Source organism: Micropterus dolomieu, linkage group LG20 (genome assembly GCF_021292245.1).
Source record: "Micropterus dolomieu isolate WLL.071019.BEF.003 ecotype Adirondacks linkage group LG20, ASM2129224v1, whole genome shotgun sequence".
Taxonomy (NCBI): domain Eukaryota; kingdom Metazoa; phylum Chordata; class Actinopteri; order Centrarchiformes; family Centrarchidae; genus Micropterus; species Micropterus dolomieu.
The window spans coordinates 1,124,266-1,141,429 of NC_060169.1; the positions used below are offsets into that span (position 1 = coordinate 1,124,266).

A 17,164-nucleotide genomic window follows, 5' to 3' on the forward strand; every position below is an offset into this window, starting at 1 on the left:
TGAGGGGACAGCAGATTTACACTGTTATACAAGCTGTACACTCACTACTTTACACTGTTATACAAGCTGTACGCTCACTACTTTACACTGTTATACAAGCTGTACGCTCACTACTTTACATTGTTATACAAGCTGCACGCTCACTACTTTACACTGTTATACAAGCTGCACGCTCACTACTTTACACTGTTATACAAGCTGTACGCTCACTACTTTACACTGTTATACAAGCTGGACGCTCACTACTTTACACTGTTATACAAGCTGGACGCTCACTACTTTACACTGTTATACAAGCTGGACGCTCACTACTTTACACTGTTATACAAGCTGGACGCTCACTGCTTTACACTGTTATACAAGCTGCACGCTCACTGCTTTACACTGTTATACAAGCTGCACGCTCACTGCTTTACACTGTTATACAAGCTGCACGCTCACTGCTTTACACTGTTATACAAGCTGCACGCTCACTACTTTACACTGTTATACCTGTTATACAAGCTGTACGCTCACTACTTTACATTGTTATACCTGTTATACAAGCTGCACGCTCACTGCTTTACACTGTTATACAAGCTGCACGCTCACTACTTTACATTGTTATACCTGTTATACAAGCTGCACGCTCACTGCTTTACACTGTTATACAAGCTGTACGCTCACTACTTTACACTGTTATACCTGTTATACAAGCTGCACGCTCACTGCTTTACACTGTTATACAAGCTATACGCTCACTACTTTACATTGTTATACAAGCTGTACGCTCACTACTTTACACTGTTATACAAGCTGTACACTCACTACTTTACATTGGAGCAAAGTGTCATTTCTTCAGTGTTGAAACATGAAAAGATAGAATCAAATATTTACAAAAATGTGAGGGGTGTCCTCACTTTTGTTGCCAGCGGTTTAGACATTAATGGCTGTGTGACGTGTTATTTTGAGGGGACAGCAGTGTTATACAAGCTGCTTGTGAGATACCATATATTATACATCACCAGCTGCAGATTAGATCCAATGTAGCTAACTTTAAGTCTGTAAGGGCTTTGGTAAAATGTTATTGAATAACATTCCTATTAACCTATTACGACTAATTATTGTGCCTTCCATAACACTAGTAGTCTGCCAAAATAATTAGAAAACATATGTAACTTACTGTATTTTGATAGATAGATAATCTTCTTCCTCTCAGGTTGCATGTGACCACAACAAGCTCAGTCAAAGGGTTAGCCTGAGAGGCGAAACCCAGAGCAAGAAGAAGCTGCTACTCCCTGAGCTTATGTTAGTTCCTTTGTTTTTTTGTTTCCATGTGGAATTACAAGACACCACTCTCTTTCCAATAATCGGTAAACACAGTGCAACACCAAAAGATAAGGTTCTAATAAGTCACAACATACTGTATGTACTTATTTATCCTTTCAAATAACATATGGTTAGGTGCATAGAAATTAGACACTGAATAGCAGAAGGAAGAAAAAAGTACAGTAAAATTCAGTACAAGCCCAACGTTTATCCTGAGAAAGGGCATCTCCCCGATTTTCTCCAAATAACTGTCTAACAGGAATGTAAACTGTCAACAACAAGTGACACTAAAGTTTTTCATCCTTATATGAGCTCGTAGAATCAAGTCTAATTAAGTTCACTTAAGCATCAATAATGAGAATTAATTATTTGTCTATTTGTGTGTATTTTATTTCAGTACATTGCATTATTTAATGTAATTGGATAGCATACGATAAGCACATAGTTGCACATCCCTATGACAATCTGTAGAATCTAGAGTGCGGATGTAATTGGCCACACGCTGATTGAAAATTATACAGACTACAGTAAGTCAGCAGGAGGCCAAAATGGAAATGTGCAAAAAGCTCTTTTAAATTAAAACTGGTCTGAAGACTCTCAATTTTCTAAATACGTTATTATAACAAGTCACATGTTTCCAGTTTCCATCTTTTCTCATTTCACAAGGCTTTTTTGAATCATTTCCAGCAGTGTCACACGCAAGGAAAACACAGTGAAAGTTTTTATTATCTGGAAAAACAGCACAGTAAGTCTGAAGAACAGCAAGTAATCTGTGGAAAGAAACTCTGTCCACTGCACATCCTGCTGATACCTTTATCTCTTGTTATCAGAAAACATTTTCATCACAGTGTCCAGGTATCTGGGACACATCTCAGCTAATGGACATATATACACCAGCATGAGTGTCACAGATGTGGCGAGGTGACACGTGGAACTCAGCCTGGGCCATTTCAGATGACCCTGCAGCTGAAATGTCTCATCCATTCTCTGCTGAGTGAAGAGCTTCTCCTTTATCAAACCAAACATGTATTCTCCTGCTGAAAGGGGAAGAATGGCTCAGCAGCTCTTGTCCTTCAGTGCTGATGGAAACAAATGATCGTGTTGATGGTTGTTGCTGTGATTCAGTCAGTAAACCAAATGTATTAAAACAACAGAGGCCGAGTGTCAAACCAGAGAGAAGAGAAATGATCAAGAAGGAAAGAAGGAATAATGTTTTATCTCAAGCACACTGATTGGTCATTTAACTTTCTATATGTTGAGTTTGTGTTACGCTGAGAAGCAATGTGCTAACTAGATTTGATTTTTTAACCACATGGTAGGTTAAAGTTATGTTTCACTTATACCTGACATTTTTTAGACCGAGGAATAAAGGAATCCTTTATTTAGTCCACGGTGGTGGCTACATATGTCTTGTTTTGTCAGTCAACAGATCTTCAGTTTACAGAGACCTAAAACAGAGAAAAGGAGCAGAATCCTCACATTGGAAAAGCTGAGACAGGGTAATGTTTGGCATTTCATCACTCATTGCAGTTCTACAACCTGTTCCTCTCTTGGTATATGATAAATATCGGGCATAGCATTAGTTAAGGAAGGCACAAAGTTTATTTTGTGCTAAGCTTCCTTCCTCCTCCCATCAGCTGATATCAGATGGTTTCAAGCTCAGCTGATTCCTATATATGTCAGAGATCGCACGCCTCTGGAGCAGCTGGGGGTTAAGTTGTTGTGTAGTGAAAGCTTCATCTTAATGACCAGAACGGGTGTCGTTCAAACTCAACGTTTATTCTCCACGGCTGCATTTTACAGACAACAACTGCTGCACGCGACATTGTAGAGACACACTTTTTTTTTTTCTGCTGAAGCTAGCAACAAAACATAGAGCAGCTACTTCCTTGGAACTTCAAAATTAAAGCTTCCCTGTCAAAATAAAAGCATCTCAGTCTATCGCTTGAAACAAAGCATTGTCTCAATGTATTCTCCATTTTAACAATGAATAATTAGCATTACCAGACCTTTTACGATGGGTCACATGTATGGTAAGCACCATAACCTTTAACACTGTAAATAATCTTTTGCATTGTTTTATGTACAGCTTAAACTGATTTTACTTAATTATTCAAATCAACAACACAAGTGTCTTGCTCAGGGACATTGGTGTATGTGTCACAGTGGGGAATTAAACCTGGGTCTCTCACACCAAAGGCATGTGTCTTATCCTATTGCTCCATCACCACCCCTCTCCATACAAGGCGCCTTATTTAAGTTGCTTTAGCCTGCCTGCCCTTGCTGCTTCATCTGCAAGCCGCTTTGCAACCCGTCACCACCCCAGCTCCTCCTTTCCGGCTGTGTCTAATCAATGTCATTTCTGTTGTCACAGTGGAAGTGAACAGTCCTTTAAACAAGAATAAATGGTTGTATCAAGTTCAGCATCACTGAGTCACCTCAGAGCAATCAAATGCCTGAGCGATTTGACAATACTATACGTTTATGTTGTGGCCGTCAGTTTCAGTCATTTTATTTCTAAGAAATCGTGTTTTTTTTTCCCCCATCAGTTTGGCTTTGATAGAATGGACCCTTTTATCAAGAAGAGGCCTGTCAGAGGTGTCAGAACTGAAGCAAATTCAGAGCACTTTGTTGTTGTTTGGGAACAAAACGCTGCAACATAGTTCCTGAACTCAATTGAACAGATAAACAGAAAGCAGCATTTTTCAAAGTGTAATCTTTAGCCTCAGCTTGCCGTTAGCAACACACAGAGTAGAATTTGAAGCTCTGTGATTGGATGTTTTATTACTGTAATACTTCTTGGGGAGTCGTATTTGACTTCTCTCCTTCAGTTATGTCTACAGCCTTTTGACTTTTTTTCAAAGAACCAGATCACTTCTAATACAGTTGCTCATATTTACCATATTTATCATCCCTCCAGGATGTGGAACTGCTCCAACTGCCTCACACAACGAACATCTTTGCAGAAAATGAACAGGACATTTACTTACGGAGCCATGGTCGCACTGTGCAGTTATTTTCCATTTCGAGTTTTTAGTCTGAAATGTCGCAACACTGCCGTTTCATTTCAAGTGTCTTGAACCAGTTCTAGTTGCCCTTGATTTTAACCTTCTTGTATAACTGTGACCTGGATGACTGAGAACCTTTACAGAGAGCTTTCATTTCACTTTTCACTCTTTAAAGGTTCAGTGTGTAATATTTAGGAGGATCTACTGACAGAAATGCAATAAAATATCCATTACTACATAATGAACCATTATGTTTTTATTACCTTAGACTGAGCCATTTCTGTCTACGTACACCGCAGGTCCCCTTACGTGGATGTCGCCATGTTGCGCCGCCGTGATTCTACAGTAGCCCAAACGGACTGATTGACTTTGATTTGTGCAAAATCATGTGTTGCATATACATATTTTGCAAACATGTCGTGTAATCTGGTTGTAACGGTTAGATTGCTGTCCATGCAGAGTGAACTAGAAGTCTGCGTGTTGTTCATCTGCTCTGATAATGTTAATCCAACACATCTTTGTAGCAGCGTCCGTGTTGATTCCACATTCTGAACTGCTGGTTGCAATGCAAAGTGATATTTCTTGTTGATATTTAATTAATGAATGATTTTCAATCCTCGAGTTTCTGCACACTAACCTCTAATAAAGGAAACCAAGTGTAGTTGAAGATGCAAATGATTAGATATTCAGGTAATTTGAAATGTCTTAATTTTATTCTAGTCAGTCACGAGAGCATGGCCACAAGCAGTGACTGATGAGACGTTATACGTTTCATTTGCTGGTCCATAAATCATGTCCATGCCTCATCTTATTAGAGTACAGTCACCTGGCCTGCTACATTTTTGGGAGTAGGGCCTTTGGTCATATATAGTTGCTTGCATGTGCAGTTTTTTTACTCACATACTATATAACCTTAATGAAGCAAAACCTTTTTGTGAAGATGCAGTCACATTAATTCCTGTGGGAGTTTGCTGAAGCAGACTGTGCAGGCTGCGAGCACAGAATGGATGAGGATAAACTAACAATCTAACAAGCACCATCTCTGGGGGTTTCTAATGCGACAAAAGGTGTCTAATGGGAGCAAGGCAAATTCTTAAATTTTAATGCCTGCTCTCTCTAATGAACACTTTGAGTTCGTGTGAGTCTGACCTTTTTCCCCTCCTTGTCTGTCCCAGCTGAATCCGCCGGGCCTGCTGACTATGCCCCGGAGCCCCACTTCTAGTGAGGATGAGATGGCCCAGAGCTTTTCTGACTACTCCGACGACTGTGCCTCCGACAGCTCCCGCGAAGAGACCATTTACGAGACCATAAAGGCCACCGCCGAGCCACCTCAGAACCGCATGGACGACATTCACATAAACACGCTGGTCATCCGTGTCCTCATCCCCGACCTGCAGCAGACGGTAATTATCTGTGAACGATGAGGACAGATATGTGGAGGCGATATGAAATATGAACTAGATTTGTTTTTCAATACTGACATTTGAGTATTGATTTTCCAGCCTTGTTGTTGAGATCCACTGGAGAATTAATGACTGTGTATTTGACACCTTATAGCCTTATTTACAGTCTAAGAGCTTTTATTGGAAGCTGGTACACAGTAAATTCAAGCGCAACACAGCATTGTTGGCTTTATTAGAGCTGCTGGAGAGCCACTCATACAGCAGGGGCCTCTGCAGCATTTCAGCTGTGGGTTATTATTATGTTCAGCAAGCATTAAACAAACAGGTATATCTAAAAAATGTCCAAAAAGTGGAATGTGAGTGCAAACAAACTTTTCCAGATGTTAAAGGTTTATACAATGACCCACATATGATCCCATATACTCTCCACTCAACTACAACAAGGGTTTATCTATGGTGGGTGGACCTCGGACCCTCTCGTGGTTTTTGACTTTCAATGGACACATTTCATATGTTTTATATTTTCTGTAAATATAATCCAATTAGTCCTATTTCCTATTTCATCCTATACAGACGCCTTATTTTGAAAACCGGACGTTGTCACATGTGTTTCCTCCTCGCGCTAAATGTGGTTCTCGTCTTCACAGCCTCTCTTCACACTAAAGAGACAAACTGACAGGATAAAGTCTCTAACCTGCCTGTCAGCTCGCTCTGGGCCGCTTCACTTACCGTAAAGGCTGGAATACGCAGCTAGACACAACCATCAATTTAAATTATATTTTAAAGAGGTCATGTTATGTTCATTTTCATTTTATTTAGGGGTTGTACCAGAACAGGTTTACGCCATATTTCTGTCATACTGCACATTGCTGCAGCACCTCTTTTCAGCCTATGTGTTGAACGCTCCGTTTTAGCTACCGAGTGAAGCATCTCACTTCTGTTCTTTCTTTGTTGGGAGCTGCACCTGAGCAATACAGTAGGGCGGGTCCGACAAGCAAGTTAGTGTGATCCAAAACAAAGCCGCTTCAGCCAGTAACTTGGCTGCAGTTCAGCCGTACATGTTCAAGCCCGAGTCTGATCCTGGAACACAGGCAGAACCCAAACCAGATTTGTAACCTAGACTGGAGCAAGAGTTTCAGAGTGAGTCAAGTTATTCATTAGTCACAAATTTATCTTTCATAGCATCACAGTATGTTATGTCCTTTGACTGCCTGGAGGGTATCTAACGTTATTTTGTCTTCATGTTTAGGCGTCCCACACTAGCCGCTAGGCGAGCATTAGGATGCGTGTTACATAGTGACGCAGACAGGTCACTGAAGAAAAGGCTACAACTGAGGTGTTTACAGGCAGTTCAGGACCAGTGTGTTCTGTGGCAGATGGTAGCTCCCTTTGGGGTGGCCTATTACCTGCACATAAAAGATGTATAACACAACAAAAAAGCATAATATGACCCCTATAATTTAATCTTAAAGATGTATTTTATGTTGTAACATGTCCTTATCACATCCATCTATGTATAAATAATGTGGCAAGATTGACCTTATACGCAGATTAATCATATGCATGCTTTCAGAGAAATCCTGCATATGAATGAGCTGCCTGTGGTTTTTAAATAAGCTTGTTACAGAAATATTTCACTAATTTCCGTTTTGACGTAAATCCTTTGACTTAAATGAGCTCTGACGAACAAGATTCACGTGTTCGTATTTTCTGTAATAACATGCGGTGGTGTTTGAATGTTGAGTGGGCAGGTAGCTGGTTGAGCGTAGGTGGGGTGTGTGACTTAAAGTGGGGGTTGTATTAATGATGAACTGATGAATAATATAAGATGGGGCCCACTCTATTGATCATTAGAATATATCAAGATTAGCGCTGGCCTTCAGAACACTAAAGCTGGCTGTGTAGTGGAACATTATGGTGCAGTTAGCACATGATAGGATAAAGATGTGGAAGCCCAGATGAAAAAGGAAGTGACTGATGAAACACATTATAATTGTCCCGCAGTTTTCCATTAATATGTAAATGAGTGGCAGGTAGATTAATAACAGAAAGCAAAGAATGCATAATGAATGTTATTCTTAGGTCCAGACCTCATACATACACAAAATGCATCGCTGGAAAACTACCGTTTTAGTTTGCCCACATATTATGAAATACACTAGGTGAACTCTCTGCAGTAAATCTGCAGTATTCCTGATCTGAAAGCAAAAGTTTGACATTTTGGGAAATACACTTTCACTGTCTGGTGAGGGGTTATACGAGAAGACAAATCCACTCTTATATGGCTCATATAAAAAGCTCGAACCAGCAGCCCATTAGCCCGATGAAACAAGGGAAAACAGTTCAATGGAAAGAAAATCTGCCTAGCAGCACCTCTAATTAACATGTTCCAGCATGCTACATCTGAGCTTTTGAACAATTTTAACAAACAATACAGAGTCTCAAAATACGGCCGTACAGGTCGCCTGTGCACGCAGCGGATCACAACCCATATTTACGTTTATTGTTATGCAGCAACCTCTAGAGGCCGAAGTAGTTAAGACGAGGTGAGGTGGTGCACATGCCAGTGGGTGCTCTCACCTCATTTTCACTTCACTTAGCTGCATTTTACGACACATGAATAGCTCCAAGTTTGCAGGAAAAAGTAATGGAGCACAGCTACGCATCATAATTTGCCAAACACACACTAATGACAGCCGCCTCAGACAAACTAAATGAAAGTATTACTAAATGAAACACTTGAATTATCCAAAGCATTAACCATATTTCCTCTACGGCTCTAACATAGTATAAAGAGTAAAAAGAAAAAGTCTGCTTAGGAAGGAGGACTGGGTGGATGGACTGATCTAACACTGATCCATGAGGCTGCTGTTCGTGTCCCTGTGAAGACTTATATACATACATAAGTTAAGTCACATCACATACTAACATAACCTACTTGTTTTCACCCAAACCATGACCTTTTCCTAAACCTACCCATGTAGTTTTGGTGCCTAAATCTAACCAAGCTGCGACAGTTTCACAATGTTAAACAGTTTATTATTCTATCCGTGTCGCGAGTCAGTGCCAAACAACCTATTCTGCCATTTAGGTGTAAGGACATGCTGAGCAAAGTGGGAGGGCTTGCTATTTTTTTCCTCCCTTTATTCCCATTTCACTTTTTTCTTTGAGCAACATGTTTCAGCTTTGTATCTGAGCTCAAGCCTTATAGCCTCACTGAACTAACAAAGGACTAAAGTAGAAAACAAGCAAGCTATAATGACGTGTGTAGGTTAACAAGAAAACCAAAATCAATTTAACATCCAACTTCTTCTGCTTTATTTTTCTGCTTTTTAAACCCTGTGTCATGCCTGAAACTTGTTTGTGGATGACATCACAGCTTTGACAGTGGAATCTGTGAATCTAGTATTCATTTTTTTTCAGTTCACAGGAATTTTGAATGTTTAATTTAAATAGCAGCCCAATGCATTCACACATGCGGCACACTGTTGCTTTTAATGAAGCCCCAGGTGTGAGTACAATATAAAAGGTTGTTCCTCTGAGTTAACTGTAGCTTCTGTGGGCATGTGTGCTCCACCCCATTGTGAACTGTAGCTGTCAGTGGTATTTGCTTTACTGTCATTCCCAGAAAAGGTTTGGATATAAAGGTTTATCATCAAAGACTAACTGTAGCTGCCAGTCTGTACAGTAGTTTCATCTTGGGCCGATGCAGCTTTGATTTGATGTGCGTGTCCTAGGGGAACCGTTCCAGATAGCTTTACACTGGATGTCATTGACAGTACAGTGAGTTGTAGCATTTTCTCATCGTGAACATCTGAACAAAACAGAAGGGCAGAAGAAGAAAGACAGGGAAACAGGAAGTTGGCAAAGCTCTGCCTTCTGCAGCCACCAGATGCCCTTCTCTCCTGAGTTCCCCTTCTTCGTTCTGACTCTCCCTCCCATTTTGTCCAGTTTGATTTGATAAAATCATGGCTTCGGCGCACTTTCTAGCCGCTTTGCAAAAGCACTTTGTAACTTCCCGAATGGCGGATCTTAACAGAATAAAGCAAAGGCAGGGTTGGATCCTGGAGCTACGGTGTTGATCCAGAGATGAACCCGTGACCCTTTGATATAATTAGCACAGTGGTTATAACTCCAGCACAAAAGGTGTGTGTGTTCACATGTGCACTAAGCTCTCTCACATGTATGCACTCATGCTCCTGATTTGACATTCATCACTGAGCACTCAGTGGTGCCACTTGATCCGCTTGGAAATCAAACTCGGTTGAATAAATCAAACTCTGTTGAGTAATTCAAATGTACACAGCCGGTGCACGTGAGCCCGGCCTATTCTATATTTCTGTAACTTTATCATCAGGGATCATGATGAAGATGTATGATTGATGCATGAATGCGAATCATCACTTATAATAAAGATATGTCATCACGATCGAAGCGTGGCGGTGCGGTATCGTAACCTTCACTCACTTAAATCAAAGATCTCTGAGTCTCGCTCCGTCCGCGGGCTGAATCGCCGTGGTTCATGTAAGATAAAGCACCAGGTGACTTGCTGGAAAAGCTTTTGACTGACCGCATCTGCGTGTGAGAGGGGGTTTTCTGCTGTTAATGCTGACAGCAAGGCTCACCCTTTATTAACCTCCCTGCCCTCCTCCCATTAAAAAAGTGAGCTCCCCTGAAAGCCATTGTAAAGTTCTCACACTGGTTGGATGAGAAGATAAATACCACCCTCTTGTCGTGCTGGAGCTGGAGCCAGACGGCGATTAGCATAGCTTAGCATAAAGACTGGAAGCAGCTAGCCTGACTGTCCTCAGTTTAAAAAATAAACTATTATAAGAACAGTTATGTGTTGTAACTATTTCTTGGCCTAAACTAGATGTCTGTAAACATTCTCAGTCATCCAGGTCGTAAATTAAGGGGTCAACTGGACTTGAAGTGTTAATTAAAGCAAGCTTTAAAGATGTTTTGAGGGAACGTTTGACAGAGCCAGACTGGCTGTTTCCTCCTGCTTCCAGTCTTTATTGTAAGCTAAGGTAACCACCTCCTGGCTCCAGCTCCGAATGCATTGACTTGAAAGTGGTTATGATCATCTCATCTAACTTTTGAAGGAATGCGAGAGAAAGCGAACAAGCATGTTTCACACAATGTCCAAATACTCCATTTTTATAATGAGGCCTGGTACAACAGCTGTAACATTTGCCCTCTCTTCAACACAAATACCAACACTACAAATCACAGAAAAAGACAGAACATTTCCTCTTTCCCACATGCTTTTCTGCGTCTTTGCTTCTTCTACAATCTTTAAATTGTCCTCTTCAAATAAGCCTTTTATCTCACTGTATTTCACCCGTCTCCCGTCCTAGCACACCGCTCTTGCATCCAGATGGAGACCCATCTTTTCAGCGCTTATCTTGCTAAAGATTCAAAGATTGGACACAATGGCGGACTTGAGGTTAGACAAGCAAGCTACTTTTCCAAAGATTGTTGCTTTGAATTGTTGGACCCCGGTTTGAGGGTTTGAGAACACTGAAAAGATTATGCGCTTTCAGTAACGCTACACGGTCATATGCTAAGCCACAGCAGCCAATCGAACCGAGTTCAACCTTCATCAAGTCAGACAGCAGCAGCGAGTAGCCAGGTGCGTTCACAAGAGTGATCGCTCCCCAGTGCCCTGTACACATCGTTTAAGTTAAAATTGTGTTAAGGGCTGAAGAGGCAGCAATAATGGGAGCAGATGGAAATTTGCCACTCTAACAAACCAGCAGAAGGATAAAAGACCATATCAGTCCAAACAGCCTGCCAGATGCCATCTGTTTCTGTACTGTACCTTCAACCCTTCATCTTGCCATCCCTTCCTCGCCTCTCCTCAACCCACTCAACGCCAGGCGAGAGGATTATGGTGAAGCAGAGTTCACAGACTGCTCATCCCTTTAGCCTTTATCACAGACACAGGGCTGCTATCGCCGGCTGAGCAGCACATCCAGCTGTAAACACTCGCAGACACTTCCTGAATGCCACGGCACAGTGCCCATAATCCTCTCTGATTCAGACGAGGCCAGAAGTCCTGCATTGTTTGTTTGTTCCATTGTTTGTTTGTTTTTCACTCCAGGGATGCTGAAACTTGGAAAGACCAGGGGGCAGAGGGGTCATGTCAATTACATCCTCAGCGGGCGAATTGGCCCTGTTTAGCAAATAGCATGGCTACAATACACAATCAACAAGCTTGGCAGTGCTGCGTGGCGGTCGGGGGTTATTTGTAGTAACTGGGGCAGGGTTTGTGTAATTAAAGCACCAATTTCGATGTGTCTAAACTATTTTGATTGTGCACCATTGTTTTGTGATTGTATTCAAATCCTCTTATCACTCTTGCGTCCCAGCCTATTAGCATCTGTCAATCAAAAGTTGACAAGTTAAAAGTCTGTCACAAGTTGATAACATTACATGGTTTTATTTAAAAGATTAATACTTCATTTGTGTTGATTGCTGTGACTGCCAGCCAGCACTCCAGTCATCACTTTGTAATCAGTGTCTCTTTTCCACTCCCCCCCCCCCCCCCCCCCCCCCCCCCCCCCCCCCCCCCACCAAACCCAACCAGAAATGCATGCGGTTCAACCCGGATGCGACGGTCTGGGTTGCCAAGCAGCGGATCCTGTGTACCCTTAATCAGAGCCTGAAAGACGTGCTCAACTATGGGCTTTTCCAGCCAGCTAGCAACGGGAGGGACGGCAAGTTCCTGGATGAAGAGCGCGTCCTTCGAGAGTACCCCCAGCCAATCAGCAAGGGTGTCCCGTCTTTGGAGGTAAACTGTTGGCCAGTTGGATCATTACTCCAGTTAGTAGGGATGGAATCTAAATGATTGAAGAATTAATATTTGTCATTAGTCAGGACTCAAAGTACAGCGTCTCAACGTTAGAGCTGGAAAAAGGCTTTCAGTATCAGTCCAACATTTTATTTGATGTAAATTAACTTCAAAACTCTTCAATTGAAGATTTAGAGTCTCAACTATGATGAAGGATTGTCTGAGATGCAAACAGAAAATCTGTTTAAATAAATAAAATTATTCAAAAATCTTGTTAGTATGAATCTGTGTACATCCTGCAGTGTGAAATATTTGCATCTTGGGTCAGTGACATTCTTCAGTTTCAGTCTTTCCTCTTGAGCGTGCGTAGTGGCACCATGTCTTTCTGTATTGAGACTATTAAATTAGGTTTGAAAAAGCAGATACAGATGTTACGCTTTGAGGTTGGGGTGTTTCTCTAAGTGCATCGCTGCATGTTTCAGGGCATGGGTCTAACTGCTGATGTTTTAGATTGTATGCACCTTCACTCCGCCTGCTTTATTGGATAGTGATGCATCAGGGGACAAACCAACTCAGGGTCAAGACAGAAAGACACGGGAGACCAGCACTCCTGCTCTTTCTCACATGGGGGTAGGCTACTTGGAGTCGAACATGAAACACATTTGTGATGTATTTTATTAACTCTGCCAAACGTCTTTGCCAACAAAATTGGAAAATATCACAAAAGTGTGAATGTTAACTCTTGACCTTGAAAATAGTAGTTTGTAGTTTAGTAGTTAGTAGTTTCTCTTTGTCTTCATCAGTGGATTGAGTTTGCTGACTTGTAATGAGCTGTATAGTATAGTGAGCTGAACTACTGTTTTTAAATTGACAAAAGAAAATTCATCATGAGGTCCACTTACTGACTGAGAAACTCAGTTTGCTCAGGAAGATTTTGCTGAAAGCTGCAAAAACATCAACACGTGATGGGATTTTTTTTTCTTTCAAACTACTATTTTCAAGGTCAAGAGTTAACGTTCACACTTATGTTTGTGATATTTTCCAATTTTGTTGGCAAAGACGTTTGGCAGAGTTAATAAAATACATCACAAATCTGTTTCATGTCCGATGTGAGAAAGAGCAGCGGTGCTGGTCTCCCGTGTCTTTCTGTCTGACTTGGTAAATCAGTGGTGTGTTTAGTTTAGCTAACTCCGGCAGCCTTGTTGTTCCCATTTTCGTTCCTGCCATACGCCTGGAAAGAAATACGTTTGTTTTTGTGATGGGATTGTCTGTTAGGGTACAGTGTAACAGCCACACTGTACACTGTGAGGGTGAAGTAACGTTCAAGTAAATTATAAATTAAATGGATTACCTCAAATATTAATATAATATTAAATAAATGTTATATTAATATTGACAACGAAAATGTTATTACTTCTCTATATTAAACAATCCCATGCTTCACAAAAAGATGATGTAATTTCATATTTCACACAGCCTGCCAGTAAACCAGATACCATGAAAGTAATGAAATGTGGCATCAATAAAGAGGACACATCTTAGGCTTGATCCCCTAGCGATCCTCTTTCCGGAGGAACAATTGCTTTCACGATGCACCCGGAGGTGTCAAGTAAACAACTCTGAGCGTTTTGAGGGAAAGGTTATCAGTTATTGGAACAGAGCTTTAACAGAAGCCTTGTTGGACCCATTTGTGTTTTTAATAATTTGTCTTTCACTCAACAGTTCCGTTACAAGAGCAGAGTCTACAGGCAGCCCAATGTGGACGAGAAACAGATTGCCAAGCTTCATACAAAGGTGAGATTAACTGAATAACTGTTTTGTTACCGGTCAGCGATAGATGCTGCCTTTCTCCCGCTCCACTCTTCTTCCACTCTGTTTTGAAATTACGGGAAACATTGCCCGCCAGGAGACAAACTGAAGAGTTGGAATGAGCAGCTGAACAGACAAAGAGATTCAAGAAAAAGATGTCACAGTACCGCCCACCTCAGTCTGACTGTCGACTGGCCTCTGGAAAGTGCAGTGTGAAAACACCACAGTAATGACTGTTTCACGCCAAAGGTGTTGCCAAAATAAAATAAAACTTTTTTTTTTTTTTAAAGGAAAGGCCTTTCACAGATTGCATTATCTATTTAGCAGCTTCACTGGTTGATTAGAGTAAGAGAATGTTTGTCGCTGTTTGGTTTAATTCTTGGCAGCTTGAACTGTGTGACACGGGAACGGTGGTGAAAAACACTCTGCTAGCACACAGTGGATCTTACCTGTCAGTCTGGGCTTATTTGGAGCTGTGATGACAAAGGGAAACCTGTAAGTCTGTATGCTGCTCAGTAGGAGCGTCTAGCCTCCTGCCAGCCCCAACCTCTCCATCTCTACCCTGCCGCATGAAGTAAAGTAAATAGAAGATTTTTAGTCTTTTCATCATTGCGTAAGGCTAGCTCTGGGCTGCTGTCCCATAGCTACTGTAATCCTGTAGTGCAGCCAAAGCATAAGTGTCTCTGGCAGCTCTCTGTTAGAGGCACACTGGGAAACTGTCTGACAGCTGCTCTAATTCTACATCTGAATGCAGAAAAGGAGGACAGAAGATGGAAAGGAAGGAGAAGGAAAAATAAAACATGCAAAAAAGAAAAGCCTCTTTTATAAATGTGGAGCATGCTGTTGAGAACACGTTTACATTCTTTGCAAAGTCATTAGTCAGAACATGTGGCTCCTCTATAATTGACATTTATTTCTAATACTGAGTTGATTCCTCCTCATTTCTTGGCCTGACCCGACTTTTTTGGAATAATCCTTTTTGCCATGCAGTCTGGTACTCTGTGGTTGGCTGGAACTCACACTGAGACAGCCAATCAACTGCCAGCCTGCCAACCTGTTTCAGCAGAGAGAGAGAGAGAGAGAGAGAGAGGGCACCATCCTCCAGACTCTGATTCACTAGGCCCACAGACACACAAACAGACACACATCAGCTACATTAAATAAAACATTGCATGAAAACACAGGGCCACGTATGTGAACCCTTGACATTTCCAGATATTGAACTGGCAGTGACTCATCATGGTTAGTATCTAAACAGCATCTCTCCATATCTGTGCTCAAACTTGTTTGGTTTAGCTAAAGTTAATGAAAAATATTTTTGATTTCATTGAACTGTTTGTATCACAAAATGATCTTCATGTCCGCAGAGAATTTAGCTTGGAAGACATTAAATATTTAGTTATTGAAATCTAATAACAGTGTTGGTGTTGGTGACACTGATAGAAAAGCAATTAAAGTCTTTAAAAAGTACATTTCTGAGCAGATTCACAGGATCAGGATCTGGGGCGGTTCGGGGATTTTAAATGGATTGGTCTGAGCTATAAAAAGATCCAGATCCATTGTCAATTCTTTTTCTTTGTTTTGTGTGGGAACACCAGCTGTTAAACGCTACACACAGTGTGCACAGTGTAGCTGTGTAATGTTAGTCTGATCTTCAGACTGAATGACTACCGTTTTTTGTTGTGATCATGTTCATGTTAGCTTTTTTAATTTCAGGTGTTCTTTTCAAAGTTCTTTTCTCTTTGGTATTGTTTTATTGTTATTTTATGATACTCTGGAAAGCAATAAAGAGCCTCTTAGCAGGGATGTCTCAAGCTGAAATGCAGGATCAGGATAGAGCCTGATCATATTTTCATGCGTAGGTATTGGCTAAATGAAGCCGGATCCATTTTTATATAGTTTCTTTTTTACAAGAATGCCAGCTATCAAAAATGCCCTGAATGGTTACTGTATATAATGTAGGAAAATAATAACCTACTTCTGTGGATTTGGATTGTGATCGTGATCTGGGGCAACATGACTAGAGGGTGGAGCTGTTAGCAAGGTCCATCTGTAATCAGGCTCAAAACAAAATGTACTTGGGGGGGAAAAAAATGTGTACAACCGAACGCTGAACAAGACGTTTTTAGGCAACCAAAATGTTTCAGTTAGCTGTCATGAAGAGAACACAACACGTGAAAGGGTCAAAGCTCTTAGATGAAAACACAGACAGCACCCAAAAACAAGTTCACGGCAAGTTAAACAGTGCAGCGGATATGATTCACCTCTATCCTGATTGACAGTTCACCAGAAACTTGTCAATCATATTGTAGCCCCGCCCTAAAGCCTCCCCTGCTTCCTGGTCTCTGTTCCTCTAAATGGGACCATAATTTACTAAATGAACATCATGCTGTGTTGAAGAAGACTTGAAATTAGTGACTGAGACCAGAAACTCATCAGGAAAGTGTTTACTGAGGTGAAACTCGTGTGGGAAATGGGGTCAGTTTGTCATAGACTCCAATGCAACCAGCGGAGTCGCCCCCTGCTGCCCATTAGAGAGAATGCAGGTTTCAAGGTTCTTCCGCATTAGCTACACTTTTCATACCCGGAGGTTACCGCTCCGCATATTCGCGCCTTTTCACTCCTCCTCATGTCTTCTTGTGCCTTTTATTCCAAGTTTATTCTTTTGTTGCTACCGATTGTCTTTGCCTTCTTCTGCTATCTCATTCTCCTCTCCTTCGGGGAGCTGCTCTCTTATCTATTTTTATCACACGGCCTGGAAAGAAAGCAGACAGGAACAGAAAGGAGCAGCCATTCCAGTCCCCACCAGTCGCCACACTCTTAATCCTGCCATCTCCCTT

General features: G+C 41.4%; 1 protein-coding gene across 6 annotated transcripts in view; it reads left to right on the forward strand.

Annotated features, from left to right (window-relative positions):
- Nucleotides 1-17,164, forward strand: part of LOC123958919 (SH3 and multiple ankyrin repeat domains protein 2-like) — a 221,894-nt gene that overhangs the window by 71,760 nt on the left and 132,970 nt on the right. For 5 of the 6 annotated variants that reach the window (XM_046032667.1, XM_046032666.1, XM_046032668.1 and 2 more), the window contains exons 2-4: nucleotides 5,492-5,719; nucleotides 12,312-12,515; nucleotides 14,238-14,309. In XM_046032667.1, the coding sequence (XP_045888623.1) occupies nucleotides 5,516-5,719; nucleotides 12,312-12,515; nucleotides 14,238-14,309 (480 nt within the window). In that variant the 5' untranslated portion in view covers nucleotides 5,492-5,515. Of the gene's footprint in view, nucleotides 1-5,491; nucleotides 5,720-12,311; nucleotides 12,516-14,237; nucleotides 14,310-17,164 lie in introns of those variants that run through there. The other variant, XM_046032670.1, reaches the window with a different exon arrangement.